The following is a 22,646-nucleotide window of genomic DNA, read 5'->3' on the forward strand; positions in this document are numbered from 1 at the left end:
TCTTTTGAATAACATGTCTTTTAGTTTGAGTCATAATTTAGTCACCTGAAATGTTTCAGTTTTAGTAAACCTTTAGTCTACTAAATATCATACGCTTTTAGTCAACTAAATCTACAGTTGATTTAGTCAACTGAAATGTATATTGGCGGGCCTTGATGGCATCGTAATAACTGATTTTACACTTGGTTGTGTGCTGAAAATAGCAGATCTACAAGCTCACAACGCGTCGCGCTGCGACGCGTTGTGAGCTTGTAGATCGGCTATTTTCAGCACACGACACCTGAGAGCAACCAAATGACACTCTTCTCCACTAGTCCCTTCCTAACGTTTTAATCTAGTTTTTATTTTGTTGACGAAATTGTCAATATATATAGTCTTAGTTTTAGTCATCACAGCTTAGTTTTTATTTAGTTTTCGTCAGCGAAAAAAAACACAGTCGACAAACATTTTTAGTCATAGTTTTAGTCGACGAAATCAACACTGATGTATACATGATGTAAACATAAATGCGTTCGCAGATCTCACAATGTTTACCTGTTGCAGTGAAGATGGTAAAACAATCGGACTGTTCACTCATTGACTGCTTTACCACAAGTTTCCCGAGTTATCCCATATGTCCAGGCTGCCACGCCCGAGTTTCCCGAGTTTTGGGCCGTTTTTGGACCTTCTATCTACTAGGTATGGTCGCGAAATTGCATGTTTGACCCCCATACCAACCCCATCTCTCAAACATGGCAGCCATGTTTGTTTACATAATGGGTGCTATCTTATGAATGCCTGAATGGATTTCCAAGCGGATGTTTTTGTTTGAAAGCTGTGAACAGCGTGCACACACGTGGAGCATGATCTAGGCCTGGGCGTGTATGATCCGTGCACTATGCATTACATTGAAGTCTATGGAGACTTGTGGCAACCTGGAACTTCAAAGAGATTTTTTAAAATGCAGCGAATGAATTAATATTGAGAAGAAATTGGAATGTATTTTCAAATTTTCTGCCGTTTAACAACTCGCAAGTTCTCTTTTTCTCGCTGTAGCTGGCCACAAATGTCAGTGCGTTGTATGTGGAATTAATGTGCAAAATGTCAGTGTGTGTCGACCGCATAAGCCACATAAGGTAGACTGACACTGGTATAATAATCTGCAAATAGGTCCATGAGTTGGACCAAAGGAAAAGTCCAAATCAAGGTGGGCTAATGATTTAAACATTTTTGTTTGACCCAGTTCTCTTTGTGTGTGTGTCTCTCTCTTTAGGGAAGGTATCCATATTGGCAGTGAGAGCCCGTCAGGCAGTGAGAGCCCATCAAGCAGTGAGGAACCAAGTGCATTCCCTCTGCACAACTTTAACTACATTCTCCAGGTAAAGAAAACATGGAACGCATTATTACACATTATTATTTTAACCATTATGTTATGCTTTAACTATTAAAGAATAGCAGATATACAAGCTCACAACGCGGTATGGAGTGCTGCGCTATGATCTGCCAAATATTTGCTTCTCGGGGTCCCTATTTTGAAATGGGGGTCGGTGGCCAAATACATATAATTCTAGGGGTCCTTGACATGAAAAGGTTTGAGAACCACTGATCATATAAACCACATATGTCAAAGTCAAGGCCCAGGGGCCAGATCCGGCCCGCGAATGAATTATCTATGGCCCCCGGGATGATATTTAATTACTATTGGAACCGGCCCGCAGGTCGCAGCTGCACGCAAAACAGCGTAACACAACATGCTAAATGTACAGATAAGGCCAGCCAACCACACCACATTTCATGCTTTCCTTAGACAGACAGCTGAAGCCAACCAATCACAAACCAAAAAGGGAAATTTGGATTTAAAATTGAGGATGTAAAACAGCACGTTCATGTGTTGTGTATGCGGCCGTGAATCGTGCCGTCCCCCGCCTTGTCACATCGAAGCAAAGCAACACAAGCAACGCTGTACAGTTCAATGAGAAGAAAGTAATTTCCCCATCAAAATAAATAAACTCTGCATGCTTACCGCGATCCGTGACAGACACATTGTGAGTTTTAAATAAACATTGAACCAGTCCGGCCCTCGACTTGTAGCAAATTTAGTTTTTTGGCCCTCTCTTTGTATTTGACTTTGACATCCTGATATAAACAAACGTTTTTCAAAAACCCTAGAAGGATTTAGAGGAGATTTTATAGAATCCGGTCAATATATTCAAATGCACAAATACTCATGGTTTTTCAATAATAGCATATCTACAAGCTCGCAGCTGAGCTGTATATCTGCTTTCATGTACCTTATCCCCTGTGAGGAGAAAAGGGCCGTTTCAGTTGCTCCACAAACTGTTGGGAGACAGGTTTTCCCCCAATCAGGATAGAGTGGGGTCTCCCTACAATCATGGTCGAGTGGGGGCGATCATGATTGGAGCAAGGCCCCTGCCTGTCACCTACATGAAAACTTGAAACAATGTAATGATTATAAAACGGATATATCTGTTAGATGGTTCTCAAACACCCAAAAGGGCACACAGGAGAGCCTGTAGCCACACATTAATCGTCAGTGTTGGGGAAGTTAAAGTTACATGTAACTGAGTTACATAACTAAGTTACATTTTGCTGCAACTTACTGGTAACTGAGTTACATTCATATTTCTGTAACTCGTCAAGTAACTGAGATACTTTTTGGGTCATTTTTGGCTCAAGTTACAAGTTACAAGAAGTTACAAGCGAAGTTATAATTTTACATTTAAGTTTTGTGAAGATTGACGATCAAATGTCCAGATCATAATTTTATTTTATTTTCTTTTTTTACTTTATTTTAGGAACACAGATGTTTACTAAAGAAAATGTCAACCTTTTTGAAATAAAACATAAAAACTCAGTTGAGAGGCATATTTCTGCTGGCATGTGACTTTTTTTGTAGAATATTATATTTTGTTTCATGTACACCAAATGTACATTCTCAATTCTCAATTCTCAATTTAACTTTTTCTATGTAACTTGAAACTATAAGTTATATTTCTCCAGGGGTATAACTTTAACTTGATCAAGTTACTGCCATGGTGAGTTACTTGTAACTGTACAAGTTACGCTTTCAAAGTAACTTCCCCAACACTGTTAATCGTTTAAATGTCCCCATCCCCCCTCTCTCTCTCTCTCTCTCTCTCTCTCTCTCTCTCTCTGTGTGCAGTACCTGGACCTGTGCACGCGCCTGTGTCCACAGGCGTACGACGACCAGGAGCTGCTGCTGCTGCTGACGGTGGTGTGCAGACTGAGTCTGGACGTGCAGCTGGTGCTGCAGCCTCACAGGGAGCTGTGCCGTCTGCTGGACAGCCTCGTCGCCAACGTCCGCGACTGGGACGCCGCGGTGAGTTCTGTTAATATTGGTACACTCTTGTGTCTCCTGTAAACCGCTAGGGGGAGATGTGTGCTGTGAAGGTATGAACCGGTGGGCCGGATGTGTGTGGGGGTTCTGTTGAAACTACTGTGTGTACGTGCAGGTGGCGATTGGAAGAGCGGACAATAAACTTATCTTGTGAACCAACAAAGTTGTATTATTCCAGTAACAAGTTCAGCGTAGGGCATTCACCAAATATTAGAATATTAGAATATCAAAGTCACTGTTCGACGTTGTTCACCGAATTGTTTTCTCTTTAAAACATATATAGTTTATAAAACTTGGCTAGATAGGAAGTCATAAGAATGAGCTGTCATACAGTATGCCCCTGGTGGATGAATTTGTTAATGCTCTATACCAGGGGTTCTCAAACCTTTTTAGGCCGTGACCCCCAAAATAAACATATTTGAACAGGGGACCCCCACCCTGACAAGCACTTGGTAGGTATTACATTTAATGTGACTCGGTTCCACAGATAAATATTGTGAAAATAGCAGATCTACATGCTCACAACGCCTCGCGTTGTGAGCATGTAGATCGGCTATTTTCACAATGTTCGCCTCTTGCTTACTTAATATTTAACAGTTTGGCCAGTCCTGTTGAATATTCGACTATTCAAATACTAAAAATCACTATTCGTGAATGCCCTAGTTCAGCGGCATGTCATGTCCCGTCGGCGTTAATCCCGCCGCGAACCCTGGATTAGTGTGGGTCCCGTAACCCATTTAGACCTCGAACACATTATTAGGCATTATTACTTTTACCATTCTTTTATGCTTTAACTATTAACAAATAGCAGACATACAAGCAACGAGTGCTGCGCTGCGAGCGCAAGTCTTTGAATTATATTTTTGACCCGATTCTATAAATGTCTTCTAAACCCTTCTATGGTTCTCAAACATTTTCATGTCCCCTTTCAAGGACCCTAGAATTATTATATGTACTTGGCCGCTGACCCCCATCGCAAAATATTATTATATAATATTAAAATAATTATATTTTAACTGGGGACCCCCATCCTGACGAGCACTAAGAGTTGAGGCATTACATCTTGAGTAACACGGTTCTATTGTGAAAATAGCAGATCTACATGCTGTAGATCGGCTATTTTCAGCAAAGAACTTTGGTGTAGAGGGGGAAAAAGAGCAGACTAAGTACAGAGTGAAAGGTCAAGTTTATTAGGTAATGACATCTCGAGTGGTTAAATATCTCAAAAGACAATTTGAAATGCAACATACACTGATGATTGTGCTGTCAAACGATGAAACTATATGGAAAGGTTGTGGGGGTCCCTGCTTCATCTCTCTCTCTCAACTAAGGGGTCCTTTGGCCTGAAAACGTTGAAGACCCCTGCTTTAATCCATGGTACTGCTGATGATAACGCTGTGATGTTGTGTCCCCCCAGCTTCCCAGGACGTGTGCGGCTCTGGTGGAGCTGACCGCTGACCACCACAACATGTGCTGTCTGGTCAACAAGCTGCCTCGTCACAGCCGTGGACAGTAAGGCTCTCTGCATAGACATTACACAGCTTTTTATTGGAATAAACTCCCTGTCGCACTTAGAACAACGGACTCACTCCATAGCTTCCGCCGTGGACTGAAGACTCACCTTTTCATACTCCACCTAAACCCTTAGCACTACTGAAACACTCAATGACCATACATGAAGCTAGTTTGCATTTGTTTTTAGGTTTTTTAGAATCCTTTTTTCTTTACTGATTGTATTGGTTTTTTAGATTGATATTCATATGCATTTGTTGTATTGTTGTTGATGTTCTGACATGTTATCTTGTTTATTATAGTGATGTATTATCTGCTTATTGTAAGTCGCTTTGGATTAAAAGCGTCTGCTAAATGCCTAAACTGTAAATGACTAGGATCCATTAGGTTATTTTATTTCTATATCCTGAATAGAAACGGTTTTGGGCATACAAGGTTTCTACCTAACAGCGACAATATTCATTAGAGCAGTGTTTCTCAAACTTTCAAATGGTCTCCATGACAGTGTACAAATGGAACCAAATGAACCCTAACGGGTGGAACACTGTCAAGAGTTACAGACTGGTATGAGGCAATTTAGACCCCCTAAAGGAACCCACAGAGTCCCTGGAATCCACTTTGAGAACGACGATTCTCAGAGTGGTGTAACGATACATTATAACCACCATACGCAAACTATATGATAGTTAACTGTTTGCATATCGCTATAGTAGACAGTTGAAAATTTACATCGATGCATGAGTGCAATCATGGAGTGCAATTACTGTATAATTTTTTGATCCTTTGTGGGTTTGATTTCTAATTTTGTGTGTGTGTAGGCAATTGCGCAGACACCTCAGTTTGTGCATGATTTCCACGCTCCTGGATGGAAGTTGCACGTACCAGCCTGCCGTCGGAGAGTTCCAGGTGAGTTCTTGTCATGTAAAAGAAAGCTTCCGGGGCTCTTCAAAATAAAGCATAAGTGAATGGCGGCAGCCGTTGTGTTAATGGCCGTTCACGCTGCTTTCTCTTCGTGTGACCATTCACTTCCCAGGTGGTACGGTCCATTGAGCTCTGTAATGGATTTTTGACTCTTCTTTATCCTGCCTTCTTGTCACAGCTGTCTGAGCTTCGGCGCTTTCTTCCTCGCATGCGACCGTCCACGCTGCTCCAGGGCATGAGGAGCAACGCCAGGGAGCCCAACCAGGACGATGACCTGGACCTGCAGGTCAGGGGTTTACTGCATTTACTATTTAGCCATTTAGGTGGTTGCTGTGCCACAGAATACTTTGATCGTTTTCGAAATGTGAGCAGACCGTGTTTTTTCGATATTTTCTTTTTTTTTTTTTCAAAAGAATTATTAAAAATAAATTAAAGCTATACTATGTAACTTTCTTAATAAAACAAATCTTAAAATTGTCCTAACTATTAAATCGCTAAAGTTTTAGAACATCCACTCTGTTAATTTCAGCCCCAAAAGCCTTTTCTTTATATGTGTTCTACTGAGCCCTTGTGGCCGTGACCGGGACTGTTTTTCCCCGCAAAATTGTGTCATCTGCATCATTCTGTACACTTGTCTCCCTACCGGGGATCTTGCAGCGCATCTTGCGTCTCTTCAGGAAGCTTGCTTTCAACAGCAGTGTTGTTTACGCTGGTCTAGAAGTCTAGCATGTAACTCCCCAATGCCTGTCCGCAGAGGGACACGAGAGACCTCTACGGATGCGAGGTGGACGCGGTGGTCTGAATGCCCGGTCCGCGGCGAAAAACGGCCAAAAAAAGCAGACGCGACCGCGGTTTGCTGTACCGCTACTGACCACTAGTTGAGCAACTTACACATACAGCTTTAAGAAGGTTATCAAAAAGCACGGCCTGCATTAGGAGGGTAGTATGAGTCAAAATAATGGGTGTTTTCGATGAATTTATCATGGTTAAAATGGAGTTTGAAGTTACAATGGGTGTATGGGGAGGCGTCCTGCAGGAGGAGGGCCTGATAACATTTACATCAAATATCTAAATATTGAATCAAGCACATTAAAATCTGTTCAGGGTGTTCATAAACGCCTGATTAGACAATAAAATTACCAAAAAAACTAATTTTGAAGTGAAATATCCCTTTAAACTCCCTATACCTAGTAAGACAGACTTCCAAATCTCCTTACCAAAAGTTACCTACAAGCCCACAAAACGTTAGAACGTGAGGTGTTGTGAGCTTGTTAGTTTTGGCAAGTATGACGTTATTTTCAATCTGTCGTAAAGGAAACACGTGTTTACGCTTTTCCCGTGTCTCTCAGTGGGAAAGATTGACATATTTACGCCCAGTAATATGTTTCTCGAGGGGGGGCAGCCTGGACCAATGGCTCTTTCGTTTTTGGGCAGTAAATGAGTTAATATTTCACTTCTTCTGAATGTCTTTTTAAAATGCTTTCTTCATGGTGTGTTTCAGAGCTACTACCTCTGCAACAGCCTTCTGACGCTGATGAACGAGGCCTCAAATCTCCAGTTCTACACTGCTCATCAGAAGGTACGATGCGTATACTGTAGGGGTGAAAACAGTTAATTGAACTAATTAGCAATTTAAAAACAAATTATCAATAATTTAAGAAAACGTCCTCTGACTGTTGTCTCTGCCTCCTTTGCTGTGTGGTCCTCAGGAGCAGCTGCTTGAGTTGTGTTCTGAACTGGAGTTCCATATCAAGTCTCACATCAGAGAGAGTGAGAAGTGTCTCTACCGCAGCACGGTAAGGATACTTACTTACATGTCTATTACCCCTTCTGGGGCTTAGGCCAACAGCTCCAGCTGTCCCCAAGTGTGGCCCATTTTCTTGGCATCTCCCTCCAAGTCTCTGTGCCAGGTGTTTCGTGGCCACCCTCACTTTCTTTTCCCTTGGGGGTTCCACTTGAGGGACTGTCTTGTGGTGTTTGAGGCTGGTTTACTGAGAGTATGGCCTATCCATCTCCAACACCGTTCTGCTAATCTTGATTTACTCTGGTTGGCGTATCTGTTACAAGTATCTCTCTTCTTTGTCTCTCAGACTGTCTGTCTGTCATTCTGTCTGTCTGTCTCTTCTCTCTGTCTGTGTCTTTCTGTCATTCTATTCTAGTTCACACACACCACTGCTATGTTCTAAAGACGGTTTATCTTGTAGAAAACAGTGGTTCGCAACCTTTTGCACCAAAAATCTCTCTCTCCCTGTACAACCCTAATAAATAACACAGAGGCATATTGTATCAACTTAAATGGGGTCTGTGGCTTGAAACTGAGACAGCTGAAAAAGAAGACAAAAGTTGAGAATCACTGATTTAAGCCATTTAGGCCTGAACACTTTAACCATTATTTTATGCTTTAACTATTGAAAAATAGCAGATATACAAGCTCACAGTGCGGCACTCGGTGCCGCGCTGTAGATCTGCTATTTTTGAAAGATTGTGAAAAAAGATTGTGAAAATGTGTGCAAGTCTTTGAATATTTTGACCCGATTCTATAAGTGTCTTGTAAATTCGTCTAAGCTTTTTTGAAAAACCTATGTTTCTATGTCAGTGGTGCTCAAACTTTTTTATTTGTGTTACAAATGTTCGCTTTAAAAATAAATATATTCAAAGATTTGCACACATTTTCACGACTTTTCAAAAATAGCAGATCTACTAGCTCGGCGCTGTGAGCTTGTATATCTGCTATTTTTCAATAGTCAAAGCATTCAATAATTCTAGGCCTAATCTGCTACATCTGACCATCAAGGCTGGGGTGTAAGATGCACTCTGGTACATGAAGTTCTCCTCTCCTTCATTAGGGATGGGACGATACGCGATATTATCGTTTATCGTGATAAACACTCACGATAATCGTATCGTGGGGATTTAATTTATCGTGATATCATCCTCCATCATGCACTGGGATCAGCTTTTATTTGCCGAGCTGCATATCCAGTACCACTTAAACCCTCTACACGTATGTTATCTTCATTATTTATTTATCTATCAGTCAGTCAGTCAGTCAGTATCTCCTCAAAACTTTGGCGCGCTTCATCTCTTAAACGCTTACACCTTTCAACACCATTCCAATTTTTATGTGTTCAGCTTACTGAGGACACGTGTGCGTGTATTTTTGGTTTTGAAATGTTTTGTAGTATAAATATAAAAAAATAAAAATGTTTAACTTTAAGCACCCAATGCATTTCCAATGGGTTTAGTGAGTGGGGACAGAGTGGAGAGAAGGATAATAGACCCATGTTTATGTTAAGGCGCTGTGGCTGCAGTGTTCACACTTCAGATATGCTATCTATATCATTGCGTTCACACAGGTCTGCTCTCTGATTTGATCCAAATGTCTAAGCTGTGTGATGTATAAAACTATAGTTATAGTTAAAACTATAAATAAATGTCCCTCTCCACTCTACTGATTACACAGCTGTGATCAAGAATCAAGTCCGGGCGATGGGATGTAAATCCCATAGCCATATATCCTAGAGCCCGCAGGGACGGTCAGCCATATTAGTGGTTGTTGTTGGTTGTCAGGGAGATATCAAAACCAATGCATTTCCAAGTCAGATCCACAAACACAATAAAAGCCATGCTCCACTCCTCAGTCTGGAGTGGCCACATAGAAGAACGCCTTGGTTATAGACATAGTGGAGGACAGATGTGATCTGGGATTGTTAGCCTACAGTATATGCACTCAATATACTCCACTACAGTTGGAGTCCATTTGACAGTTGCTGGTTCCCAAACACAGAATCAAAAATGTAGATCTAGAACACATAGAATATGTACAGTACAGTAAGGTTCAGTAGAGTACAGTAAAGTACAGTAAGGTACAGAAAGGTACAGTACAGAAAGGTACAGTAGAGTACAGTACAGTAAGGTACAGTAAAGTACAATACAGTACAGTAAGGTACAGTAGAGTACAGTAAATTACAATAAAGTACAGTAAAGTAGAATAAAGTACAGTAAGGTACAGTGGAGTACAGTAAAGTACAGTAGAGTACAGTAAAGTACAGTATAGTAAGGTACAGTAGAGTACAGTACAGTAAGGTACAGTACGGTACAGTAGAGTACAGTATAGTATAGTACAGTAAGGTACAGTACAGTACAGTAAGGTACAGTAGAGTACAGTACAGTAAGGTACAGTAGAGTACAGTAAAGTACAGTAAGTTACAGTAGAATACAGTAAAGTACAGTACAGTAGAGTACAGTAAAGTACAGTAAGTTACAGTACAGTACAGTACAGTACAGTACAGTACAGTAAGGTGCAGTACAGTATAGTAAGGTACAGTACAATACTGTAAGGTACTGTACCTCACAGTACCTTAAAGTATCCTATTTGTTGGGTTGGAATCGAGCCCACACTGTTTCGAAGGAACAGTATTTCTAGTTGGTAAAAGGTACTTATAATATATGTATTTGATATACGTATTTTTTTCACTCTCTATCAATTTGTCTTTGCCAAAAAATAGCCGATCTACAAGCTCACAACGCGTTGCAACGCAACGCATTGTGAGCTTGTAGATCGGCTATTTTTTGGCAAATGTTCCACCCCAGGATAATGGATTTTGATTATCACTATAATATCGTAAATCGCGATTTTATTTTGTCACAACAATAATGGTGATATGAAATATTCATAACGTCCCTTCGCTACTCCTCCTCCCTCCAGGTAAAGGACCTGGTGGCCAGGATCTACACCAGGTGGCAGATGCTGCTTCTGAGGACCAGACCTCTGAACGTAAGTCTCCTTCAATCTGCACTCCATGCTGTCACTCACAACGGCTGCAGCTAGGTCTGGTGGAGCATGTCTGGACTGCCCCCCCCCCCCCCCCCCCCAACCTGATGGACTCTAGTGAACATATGTTTTGCAGTTTGTCATTTACCTTGCTTATTAATTTATTCATACATACATAGCTCAGTCGGTAGAGCTTTCGCCTTTGTACCGCAAGGTCATGGGTTCGATTCCGGGCACCGCCAACTCAGCGTATGAGTAGCACGGCTTGGCAAGTCGTGCGGCAAGTACTGGGAGCTGAAGGTAGGTGTGGCGCTCCACCTCAGCAGTCCATCTCCCAGGGGTCTAGCGCATTGTAACGGGGACAGACTCCCGCGTGTTACCGGCTGATACCGACAATAAGCCACTCCCGACCTACTTGTTCATACATACATACTAATTTCTATAATGATTTTTTTACATTTTTTTTTTTAAATAACTAGTTTTTAAACGTAGTAGTGCTTTTTACCATAGTGACATTTATGTTTTTATGTTGTGAATGTATGTTTTTAACCACTGCACAAACAAAGTTCTGAAAGGAAAATAAAGTTCTTTGAATTGAATGGATGAATTGCTCTGCTTTTAGCCCCACATAGAACCTCACCCTCACCCAAATATTTAGTTCCAGGGCAGGGAACTAGAAATAGATCTACAAGCTCGCAACGCGACACTCTGTGTCACGCTGTGAGCTTGTATATCTGCTATTTTTCAATAGTTAAAGCATTCAATAATTCGAGGCCTAAATGGCTTTTAAATGGAGTCATTATTTTCACCCCTGCGGCTGGTTAATAATCATGCGTTTTGTCCTCTTCTAGGGGCAGCTGTACGACTACTGGAAACCCATTCGGATGGGCAGTCAGAGCAGCGCTGAGGGTGAGGAGGACCCCCTTGTCACAGAGTTGGAGATGGAGGACCCCCCCGTCGCAGAGCTGGAGGAGGACCCCTCCCTCACGGAGTTGGAGATGGAGGACCCCCCCCTCACAGAGTTGGAGATGGAGGACCCCCCCGTCACGGAGCTGGAGGAGGACTCCCCCCTCACGGAGTTGGAGATGGAGGACCCCCCCCTCACAGAGTTGGAGATGGAGGACCCCCCCCTCACAGAGTTGGAGATGGAGGACCCCCCTTTCACAGACCTGGAGATGGAGGAGGAAAGAGCTGATAACCAGGGGATATCTTAAAAAGTCCTGGAATAAATTCCTTACCAAAAAATGTCTTCACCAATGTGTTTGTAAAGTTGTCTAGTAACACATCCCACAAAGAGTGAAATTCAGTTTCCCTAGGAGAATCCTTGACAGCTGCTGAAAGTTGGGGTCCCATTAAATTAACTATACAGGATAAAAGACACCAAAATAAATATGCTTTAAGTAGCATGTGAGGGGTCAAACTAGTTTTTTTTTATCATTCTGAATCCATTGCAAGCATTTGTTTTGCACGAAAAACATTCCTTGGGGTAAAGGCGGCTCCCACAAAACTGTGAAAAGTGATGACTCGTCACTAAACCACAGTTTTTTTTGGGGACGTTTTTAGGCCAAGGAATGTTTTTTTTTGTGCAAAACAAATGCTTGCAATGGATTCAGAATGGATTAAAAAAAACCTAGTTTGTCCCCTCACATGCTACTGAAAGCATATTTATTTTGGTGTGTTTTATCCTGTATAGTTAATTTAATGGGACCCCAACTTTCAGCAGCTGTCAAGGATTCTCCTACGGAAACTGAATTTCAGTCTTTGTGGGATGTGTTACTAGAGACCTTTACAAACACATTGGTGAAGACTTTTTAGTAAGGAATTTATTCCAGGATTTGACACTATTTTCGAAGATATCCCCTGACTGCAAGGCTGAACAGGAGCAGTCATGGCTTTTTTTTTTTTTTTTTTTGATTGACTGATTATTTGAATTAGTCAAATGTAAATAGTTCAAGGTTCACACATTTAGGCTAAAAGTATAACACAATGAATCATGGGGACTTGTTTCCAGAACCTGCTGATGTTCTGTGATTTGCTCTTATGTTTGTTTGCCATTTATATCCAGAACCAGGGATGTGCAATTGTTGACCAAAGGGTTTGTTTATATGAAAGATTATTCGTGCCATTCAAGTGCCAAGGGATCCCTGGCTAATACGACAAATATGCCTTAATACATTATAATTGTCCTCTATAACTACAATGTAAAATTAAAAACACCTTAAATTTTTTATTCATATATAATAGGGGAAATGCCTGTCGCAAGTTGATGATGTCATAAAACCATGTGTATTTATGGCATGTATGTGAAAATAAAAAGACACACAAATATGTATTTGATACTCATATTAGCCATAGGAAGTATTACGTTTATTTTTATTTTCACATGCATGCCATAAATTCCATAGGGATAGATCACACACGGTTTTATGACATCAACTTGCGACAGGCATTTCCCCTATTGAGTGAAAGATTAGCTATTTCTAGAAGAAATAAAATATTTTAGGTGTTTTTAATTTTACATTGTAGTTATAGAGGACAATTATAATGTATTAAGGCATATTTGTCGTATTAGCCAGGGATCCCTTTAAATAAAAAAATGTGTTACAGTATGAGTTCATAGCTTTGTAATTTATTGACATACTGTATGTTTTGTTTTATAATAATAACTCTGTTGGAGTTTGATTTTGATATTCAAAAAAACATTTAATTAAAATGGTTTTGACAATTCCCAAAATGTCGATTTTCACTTGGGTTCAATTGGTTTAATTTAACTCATTCCCTGCCAGGCCCGATAGTCCCGAGATTATTCCAATGTCTTTCCCCGCCAGGCCCGATAGTCCCGAGAATTAAAAAAGAAAAAAAAAAACCCCAAAAAATGGAGTAGGCATGATAGCAATCGCGAAATTGCATGTTTAACCCCCATAGCAACCCCATCTTTCAAGCATGGCAGCCATTTTGGCAGCCATCTTTGTTAAACATAGTGGCTGTTATCTCATGAATGCCTGAACGGATTTCCATTCGGATTTTTTTGTTTGAAAGCTGTGAGCAATGTGGACACACGTGGTGCATTATCTAGGCATGGGTGTGCATGATCCGTGCACACCCAATTACATGGAAGTCTATGGAGACGAATGGCAGGTGGGAGTACGGAGGTATGTTAAAATGGCGGTCAATGTGTTAAGTGGCATTAAAATATGAAATAAAGTATGACATCTAAATTGCCAAAACCAGCGCAAACTTTGGAGAAAGAAGCGCTGTATCTCAGGAAAGGAACAAATGCAGCAAGATCAGATGACGTGGACAAGGTTTGCTACCCCCCAGGTATGTATTTAATGCAGTGGCGTCAGTTCAGAAAAAGCTAAGGTATGGGCGCGTGTGCAAGAAACCAATCATGTTGCCATTCCGTAGCAACAGGCATGATACATTTATTTTAAGAAGTACATTTTATGTTTTTTCCCCCGTTTCTATGGTTTCTTGTGCTGGATATGGCAGCCTGGAATGGTTGTTCAAGTGCAGCTAAACTTGGCATGTTAGTAAACGTGCCACAATTAACAATAATGCATTGCACCTGTGCAGCTGACCTGCGGAACCTGGGAATATACAATGTTGTCAAGATGGGGAGAACAAGTGTGGAGAATATAATAACAATACCTTGTTGAAGTGACCATTTTGTTACATTTTGCATTTGTAGTGTAATTTAACAACATGATAACCAGCACAGATAGACAGAGACATTCATGGATTTATATTTAAAAGTAACTTTTATTTTACCCCTGGACCCAGGGTATGGCAGCTGCATACCCCTGCCATACCCAATTGACGCCCCTGATTTTTAACAAAATCAACTCGAATGGATGTCTGGATTGTCATGGAACTAGTGAGAGAGATCAGTCCTGGAAAGAGTATTCACTTTTGGGTCTAAAAGGTCAAAAGCAACATTATTATGCACTCATCCTGACATTTTGACAGCACTCGAATGCGTGCAATATGTTTCTAATATGCCATAGCTTTAAAGCACATCATTTATGGTGCCATTTATTCTTGTTTCTGTGGGTCCTGCAATTTCAATCTTTGTCATGGGTGATTATATCATTTGATGATAAAAACAAAACATGCTTGTCCGGCAAAGACGAAACCATAACAAGAGCATCTGGAAAGAAATGTTGGATATCTTAATCCGTTAATAAATCTCAAAACCTATTTAAAATGAAACAGACACAAAGTATTCTATCTTCCTGACTCATCAGGATTAAACGCTGACCGTAAACTCGATGCCTGGGCATTAGCCTTCCAAATAAAATAACATCCATGTTCAGGGAACAAATTCAAATCCATTCAATCTGGTTCATCAGATTGTTGGTCCAAGAAACTTTTACTTAACTTTTTTTAAAGGAGGTGGCCAGTGTAAATGTGGGGAATCATCTGTAAAAAATAATTACTACTTAACTAACTATACCAATATCTTTGGTAGCAATTAGAGCAAATATGACTTCTCAAAATAATGACATTATTGAATATACTGTGTAGTACCTCTGTTTTGTCACAAGATGGGGCACTTTCCCAACATTCTGTCAGGTCTCAGTGTACGTCTGAATGCTGTCACTACTATCTATACTATAATTTTGCGAATGTCTGTCTGAGTGAGTGTCTGTATGAAACAGCGTTTCTCCTCAGTGGCTGGAGCAATTGATCTGAAATCGCATCACCATCAGCATATGAACACACCTGACATAACTGTGAAGCCCGTTTGTCACTTTCACAAATCGTATGCTGTATAATAGCATTTTTATGGTGTATCTATATCTATTTAGCCTACAGTACCTTTTGTGACCACACATGTTAAGGGAGGGGCGCTGTTGTTCAGGCCATGCACAATCACACACAAACCCACACACACACACACACACACACACACACACACACGGGGGGGGGGGGGGGGGGGGGGGTGTGTGTGTGTGCAGGCGGGCGGGCGGGGGGGGGGGGGGGTTAGCCATTAAACGAAACGGGTATTTCTTACATTGATGCTCCTACATATTATCATGCAAGCACCATATCTTTGAACGGGTAAGGGCTAGTCTATACTATAATTTTGCGAATGTCTGAGTGTCTGTCACAGCGTTTCTCCTCGGTGGCTGGAGCAATTGATCTGAAATCGCATCACCATAAGCATATGAACACACCTGACATAACTGTGAAGCCCGTTTGTCACTTTCACAAATCGTATGCTGTATATTAGCATTTTTATGGTGTATCTACTATCTATTCTGCATCTAGCTTGAGGCAAAATGTTTAACCAGCTCTGTGTGTGTGTGTGTGTGTGTGTGTGTGTGTGTGTGTGTGTGTGTGTGTGTGTGTGTGTGTGTGTGTGTGTGTGTGTGCAGGCAGGCGGGTGTGTGTGCAGGCGGGTGGGCGGGCGGGCTGGGGGGGGGGGGGGGGGGGGGAACAGTATCTCTGTAGCCATTAAACGAAACGGGTTTCTTACATTGATGCTCCTACATCATGCAAGCACCAGTTAAAGTTACTTTCCATCCCTCATATACTGTGTGCACAGTGCACATCCCATAACCCACACACTGCACATCATTTTGGAGCTCATATCTTTGAACGGGTAAGGGCTAGTATGTACAAATGATAATAGTATTATCATTATACATTACAAACTACAAAGTATTTTGAAAAATGCCATAGTCATTAGTATGCAGGTTTGTTTTGGGGATCATAATTTGCGTGTCCAAAGTTTAAAGCCATACTGTGTAAGTTGCCCAACTAGTGGTCATTAGCCCTATAGCAAACCGCGGTCGCGTCCGCGTCTTTCGTCCGTTTTTCGTACCTTCAGACCCCCGCGTCTGCCTCCACCTCGCTGAGATCTATCTTTTAAGGGGTCCCTTGTTCCTGTGCGTTCAGTAATTCCAGAGATACGGACTCCTTCACCCTGCCTGGTAGGCGAAATTACCTAGAGAAGGGATGGTACAAACGGGCGACAACAAATATGGCTGCCATAGCGACCCCACTTCAAGATGCGCTGTGATTGGCCGGCAGTTGTATAACCCTCGCTGTGATTGGCCGGTAGTGTGATGACGCAATTTTGGCGCGAGATCCGGTCCACGGCAAGGATCTCAGTTTACATATAGAGAAGGCTTTACAGGCTGAAATTCACGGCGCGGATCTTCTAAAACTTTTGTGATTTAATAGTTAGGAGAATTTTAAGATTTGTTTTATAAAAAAAGTTACATAGTACAACTTTAAGTAGGAATAGGCCTACTCTTTTTAGGGCCTAAGTACAGTTTCGAATACATAATAGTCTACTTTAGCTGTAATATTACCATTCTACATTGATATTGATTTCGATTTTTAAAATTAAGTAAATGTACTTAATATACAGTACTACATTTTTGCATTATTTGTAGGCCTACTTTAGGCTACTTGAGTATTTCCAATTTCCAATAGCCTACTTTTACTTCTACTCCTTTACATCTCAGATCCAAATATTGTACTTTTACCCCACTACATTAATTTGAAAACTTTAGTTACTAGTTACTTACTTACTTTGTAGTACATTTGTACTTTGAATTACGCGCTTTTACTTGTAAATAATGGAGTATTTGTACATTGTATTGATACTTTTACGTAAACATAACATTTGTGTACTTTTTCCACCACTGGCTATTGATTTAGTTTAACATAAAAAAAAGAGAAGGAAAGAAAATCTGTTTGGAATGAATCACATCACTGTTCAATCACCCTCTCTCCCTCTCAGGGACGTGCAGATAATGTTAGAGAGGCAGGGGCATGGAATTTCTAAAAGGGCCTTTTGGTGGAAGCACCAAAAATAGCAGACCTCCAAGCTCACAACGCGTCGCGGTGCAACACGTTTTGAGCTTGGATGTCGGCTAATTTCGGTGTGTGTGAAAGAAACCACACTGAACTATTAAAGGAGTAGTTCACCCCCAAAATGACTTTTCCATTGATTACTTACCCCATGCATGGAGACTTGCGTTCAATAATATTTTTAGTTTTTTGTCGCATTCCTAAGACAATAATTTTATTACAATAAATGTACCCCCATTGATGGGGACCCAAATGCATTCGGGTCCCCATCCGGAATCAACAGGGCTAAATTTACTATAATCACATTTTTGTCTTAGGAATGCGATAATTACAAAAATATATTATTGAGCTCAAGTCTCCATGCCATGAGTAATCAATGGGAAAAAAAGTCATTTTGGGGGTGAACTACTCCTTTAAAGCATAACCAAGTCAATACCGGAGATGTGGCTTAACGGCATGGATTTCTACACAGTGAGGGCAATTCTTTAACATAAGATTCTGCATTCAAGTTCAGGAGTGTTTTGACAAGGCAATTCAGTTATGGCATGAAAAGAGGGCATTTGCATGTCTTTCACCATAGTAAAAAAAATGCATTTATGGTCTGGAAAGGGCAGTTTTTGCAGACAGATAAAATGGCAGGGGCTCAAGCCCCCTTTGATGGCTATGTGTGTGCACGTGCCTATACTCCCTTTCCCCCCACCCCTCCTCCTTCCACTGGGTCGCCATGGTAACGGGCAGTCAGGTGACTGTCTGCAGACACCAGGGCAGAAAGGAACATGGCTGCTCGAGCTGTCACAATAATAACAGCCTAAATGAGCAGCAACATAAATATAAACGTTTAACTATTATTCCTTTTCCACGGCGTGTTGGTGTGACCACGGTGTGTGTGTGGTCCGCAGGAGGACGGCCCGGTTAGCCGCAGAGATCCAAGGTGATTATTATATTTTTATGTATTACTTTAACTTTGATAGCATTTGAACATCTGACGTTGTGTTATAGCAGCTAGTTTTAGCAACAAGCCTTTTAGCACAGTGGTTTTCTTTTATTTTCTTCATAACATGGTCCATTATTTGTTCGGGAATACGAGCTGCGGACCACCGTTTGATGAGATTTAGCCTCTCAAAACTCTATTATGGGTATTTAAAGGAGCTATAGTCAACTTTTTCTTGAAAAACGGATGCTAAAATAAAAATAATGTTTCGAAAATATTTTATAAAAAAATAAGCTTCATATATGTGTTTCAATAAAAAAAATGACCACAAAAAGCGGAAAAATAATGATAACATAATCATTTTGGTCCTTTGTTTACATTTACAGGGTCCGAAAAATGTAAACAAAGGGCCAAAATGATTATTTTATCTTTATTTTTCCGCTTTTTGTGGTCATTTTTTAATTGAAACACATATATGAAGCTTATTTTTTTATAAAATATTTTCGAAACATTATTTTTATTTTAGCATCCGTTTTTCAAGAAAAAGTTGACTATAGCTCCTTTAAGTTTGATAAAGATTGTGTCCACAATTCCAACCATGCTGTGTTGACGTGGTACCAATAGGAGAGATCGTATAACAGGAAAAGCGTTGATCAATCAATATACAGTGTCAAAGTAACAGTTATTCTACATTCTCTAACTGTGTACACCAGGGGTCTTCAACGTTTTCAGGCCAAGGACCCCTTAGTTGAGAGAGAGAGATGAAGCAGGGACCCCCACAACCTTAGATTCCATATAGTTTCATTCTTTGAAAGCACAATCATCAATGTATTTTGGATTCATGTCAATTTGTGTTTTCAGATATTTAACCACTTGAACCGTCAATACTTAATAAACTTGACCTTTCACTCTGTATTTAAACTGCTCCTTTTCTCGACTACAACACAAAACACATTTGCCAAAAATAGCCGATCTACAAGCTTTTGATAGGATATTTTTGGCTAAAGTTCTCAGAATATGGACACTAGGGCAGGGGTCTTCAGCAGGGGGTCTGGGACCCCTAGGGGGTCCTCAGAGTTACTACAGGGGGTCCTCCAAATATTTGAATGACAGATTTTTTTTCTCCTTTTTTATATCAACCACTTGAACCATAGTGTCCATATTCTGAGAACTTTTGCCAAAAATAGCAGATCTACTTGTAGATCTGCTATTTTTGGCAAAGAGCTCTGGTATAGAGGGTGAAAAAGAGCGGACTAAGTACAGTATTGATGGCTCAAGTGGTCAAATATCTGAAAACACAAATTGACATGAATCCAAAATACACTGATGATCGTGCTGTCAAACGATGAAACTATATGGAATCTATGAAAAGGTTGTGGGGGTCCCTGCCTCATATCTCTCTCAACTAAGGGGTCCTTGGCCTGAAAACGTTGAAGACCCCTGCACTAGGGTTCAAGTGGATAATATAAAAAAGGAGAAAACAGTTTTTGGAGGACCCCCTGTTGAAGACCCCTGGTGTAGACTTCTTGTAAATGTACTAATGCGGATGTTTAACAGTGATTTAACTCTGGAGAGAACGTAACTTGTAACCAAATGGACCCGTTTGGTTACCAACTCTCCATCATTTAGCATGGGGACCGGCTGGAACCCCCTCAAGAACCGACCACTCACTGGTTGTCCCCGGACCACTGGTTGAGAACCACTGTTTAGCACGATGATGATCGGCTGTATTACTGTAGTTTAAACGAATACCAGTCACTTCGCCAAAAATGCAACTCGCCAAATCAACTTGCTAGGACACCTCGCCAATGAGCAGGGTTGTCAACATTGGACTGTCAGTCCAGGAGAATCCAGGAGATTTATTTTTAGGGGGTGCGCGGAACTCCCCAACAGGGGTCTGGTGGTCCTCCCCCCCAAACTTCTTAACAGATGTATTTTCCTGTGTTCTGTTGAAGTTTGTGCATGTTTGATACTTTTATCTAGCTTACTTTACTAGCATGGGTACAATTTCAGCCTTAAAATGCCAAATGTAGGTGTACAAATTTGATGACTGAAGCAAAGTAAGACATCCTTAATAATGACTTCTCATCTGGGGGTCCTACCCAAGAAAATATTTAGTAGATTGAATTGCCAATCATCCTGGCGAATCCAGGAGCATTGACAAGCCTGCCCAATGAGCATGGACAATTTGGCGAGTTGGATTTTTGGCGAAGTGACTGGTTACCGTTTAAACAGGCTATAAACGCTTCGACAGTGGTAAGTTCATGTGCTCTTTTTTTCCCTCTACACCACCAAAGCTTGTTTCCGTAAATAGCCGATCTGCAAGATCTACAAGCTTTCAGAAGTTCTCCTCGGAGTATGGATGCTAGGCTGCTAGGTGGTTAACGAAATATCTTATCACAAAAAAAATTGGCGGACACCCTCCTATGGTAACTCTGAGGACCCCCAAAGTCACAGACCCCCTGTTGGAGACCCATGCAGTGGAGTGTTGGTTCATGGGTCTCCCTGTCTCTGCAGCTCTTTTTAGTAAACAGAAGACGCATTTTCAAGTCAACTCAGGACAATCCAATCAAGACAGGAGAGAGTACACAATACACATACCAGATGACAGGATAAACAAGTGAAATTGGACGTGATGACACAATAAACAAAGCCATAGTGACCTTTGTGGGGTTCTCTCTCCAGACTGGATTAAACTTGTAACCCACCTGATTTCTTTTCCTTTCTGTTTATTAAAACTGGAGAGACAGGGAGGCTCCTGTTGGAAAAATATCACTAATGGATGTAGGCTGGTATTTCTGATGGACACAGCAATTGAATGATCACAGGTCAAGTTGGGGTCATTTAAATAATTGATTCTCAAAACTTTTTTTTTTCCCCTCCTGGTGACTCCTGAGTCCTGAAGCCCCCCTCCTAATACGTGTTTAAAAAAAAAAATCTTATTCTTTATTGTATCACATTTTTGCAATTTTCCCAAAAAATGATAAAAAAATATTATTCTTATTGAAAGTTAAATATCCCTTTAAATCATCATCCTCATCATCAACGTTGTATGGTTTCAGATGAGCAAGGCAGCGGGCGGCGGCATGGCGAACGGCCCCAGCCAGAGTACCAACCACGTGGGGGGAGGAGACACCCAGGTTTGGGAGAGAGCCTGGAGCCTGGAGGAGATACGGCAGAGCAGCGCCACCTGGTCTCTGGCTGCAGACTCTGGGGTAAGGCAGAGAGCAACCAGAACACCTGTGTGTTGGTCCTCATCATGGCCATGTAGGACTACATTTGAAACCCATGAATAAGCAGTGGTGTAAAGCAGTGGTTCTCAACCTTTTCAGGCCACGACCCCCAAAATAATCATATTTTAACTGGGGACCCCCCTGCCTGACGAGCACTAAGAGTTGAGGCATTACATTTTGTATAACACGGTTCTATTGTGAAAATGTCTACAGGGCTACACAACGCCTCGCGTTGCGAGGCGTTGTGAGCATGTAGATCGGCTATTTTCACGATTTCTGCCTCTAATATTTGACAATTTGGCCGATGTTTAATTTGTCATTTTCGAGGTATTAAAAAGTCCTTAAATTGTCACTTTAGAAATGTGCAGATACCCACTATACACTTAAACTTTATGTTGGTTTGTTTACTGTTGAGTGAGAAAACAATTTTGCACATTAAGTTAATCATCGGGGGACCCCCCAAAATAATTTGGGGACCCCCCTGACCACAGGTTGAGAACCACTGGTGAAAGGAACTAAGTACATTTACTTAAGTACTTTTTTTTTAGGTATTTTGAGGTATTTGTACATTTACTCTACTACAATTATTTGGAAATGTATTAAAAATATCACAAAACATACATTAACCACTTGAGCCATATACTGTATATATTTCGGCTAATTGTAAATAGTCGATCTACAAGAGACGACTCATTGTGAGCATAAACGCAAGTCCGCGCAGCACACTGAAAGCTGCGCAAGACCATAAATCCATGCCATTTCCATTGAAATGCATTGGCGAAATCCACTCACATAAATAGAATATCTTTCCGCTCTCATAGGTTCTTTGGTGTGTATGCGCAGCCTAATGGAGTATTTCTACATTGTTGCAGTATTGGTACTTTTACTTCAGTAAAGAATTTGAGTACTTTTTCCACCACTGGAAAGAAGCAACCAGGTCTGTGAAAACAAGCCCAAAAGAAGCGAGCATAATAGGCCACATGAGCACTTTAAACTTGTCATGAACTGCTTCCTTCCATCATCTTCAAGAATGTCCCTTCTGGAAAGGTCTGTGTGTAATGAGCTCTGCAACGCTCCTAATTAAATTAA

General features: G+C 41.0%; 2 protein-coding genes across 11 annotated transcripts in view; both read left to right on the forward strand.

The window, feature by feature from the left end:
* Positions 1 to 13,282, forward strand: part of slf2 (SMC5-SMC6 complex localization factor 2) — a 40,956-nt gene extending 27,674 nt beyond the window's left edge. For all 4 annotated transcript variants that reach the window (XM_080740983.1, XM_080740986.1, XM_080740985.1 and 1 more), the window contains 9 exons: positions 1,253 to 1,358; positions 3,164 to 3,340; positions 4,776 to 4,870; positions 5,689 to 5,776; positions 5,970 to 6,077; positions 7,293 to 7,370; positions 7,501 to 7,587; positions 10,500 to 10,568; positions 11,417 to 13,282. In XM_080740983.1, coding sequence (XP_080597109.1) covers positions 1,253 to 1,358; positions 3,164 to 3,340; positions 4,776 to 4,870; positions 5,689 to 5,776; positions 5,970 to 6,077; positions 7,293 to 7,370; positions 7,501 to 7,587; positions 10,500 to 10,568; positions 11,417 to 11,779 — 1,171 coding nt within the window. In that variant the 3' untranslated portion in view covers positions 11,780 to 13,282. The remainder of the gene's footprint in view (positions 1 to 1,252; positions 1,359 to 3,163; positions 3,341 to 4,775; positions 4,871 to 5,688; positions 5,777 to 5,969; positions 6,078 to 7,292; positions 7,371 to 7,500; positions 7,588 to 10,499; positions 10,569 to 11,416) is intronic.
* A 4,882-nt stretch (positions 13,283 to 18,164) lies between these two features.
* washc2c (WASH complex subunit 2C) overlaps positions 18,165 to 22,646 on the forward strand; it is a 47,776-nt gene continuing 43,294 nt past the window's right edge. For all 7 annotated transcript variants that reach the window (XM_080740956.1, XM_080740960.1, XM_080740959.1 and 4 more), the window contains exons 1-2: positions 18,165 to 18,324; positions 21,387 to 21,539. In XM_080740956.1, coding sequence (XP_080597082.1) covers positions 21,387 to 21,539 — 153 coding nt within the window. In that variant the 5' untranslated portion in view covers positions 18,165 to 18,324. The remainder of the gene's footprint in view (positions 18,325 to 21,386; positions 21,540 to 22,646) is intronic.

The sequence above is a fragment of the Nannobrachium achirus genome (genome assembly GCF_963921795.1).
Source record: "Nannobrachium achirus genome assembly, chromosome: 13".
Classification (NCBI taxonomy): domain Eukaryota; kingdom Metazoa; phylum Chordata; class Actinopteri; order Myctophiformes; family Myctophidae; genus Nannobrachium; species Nannobrachium achirus.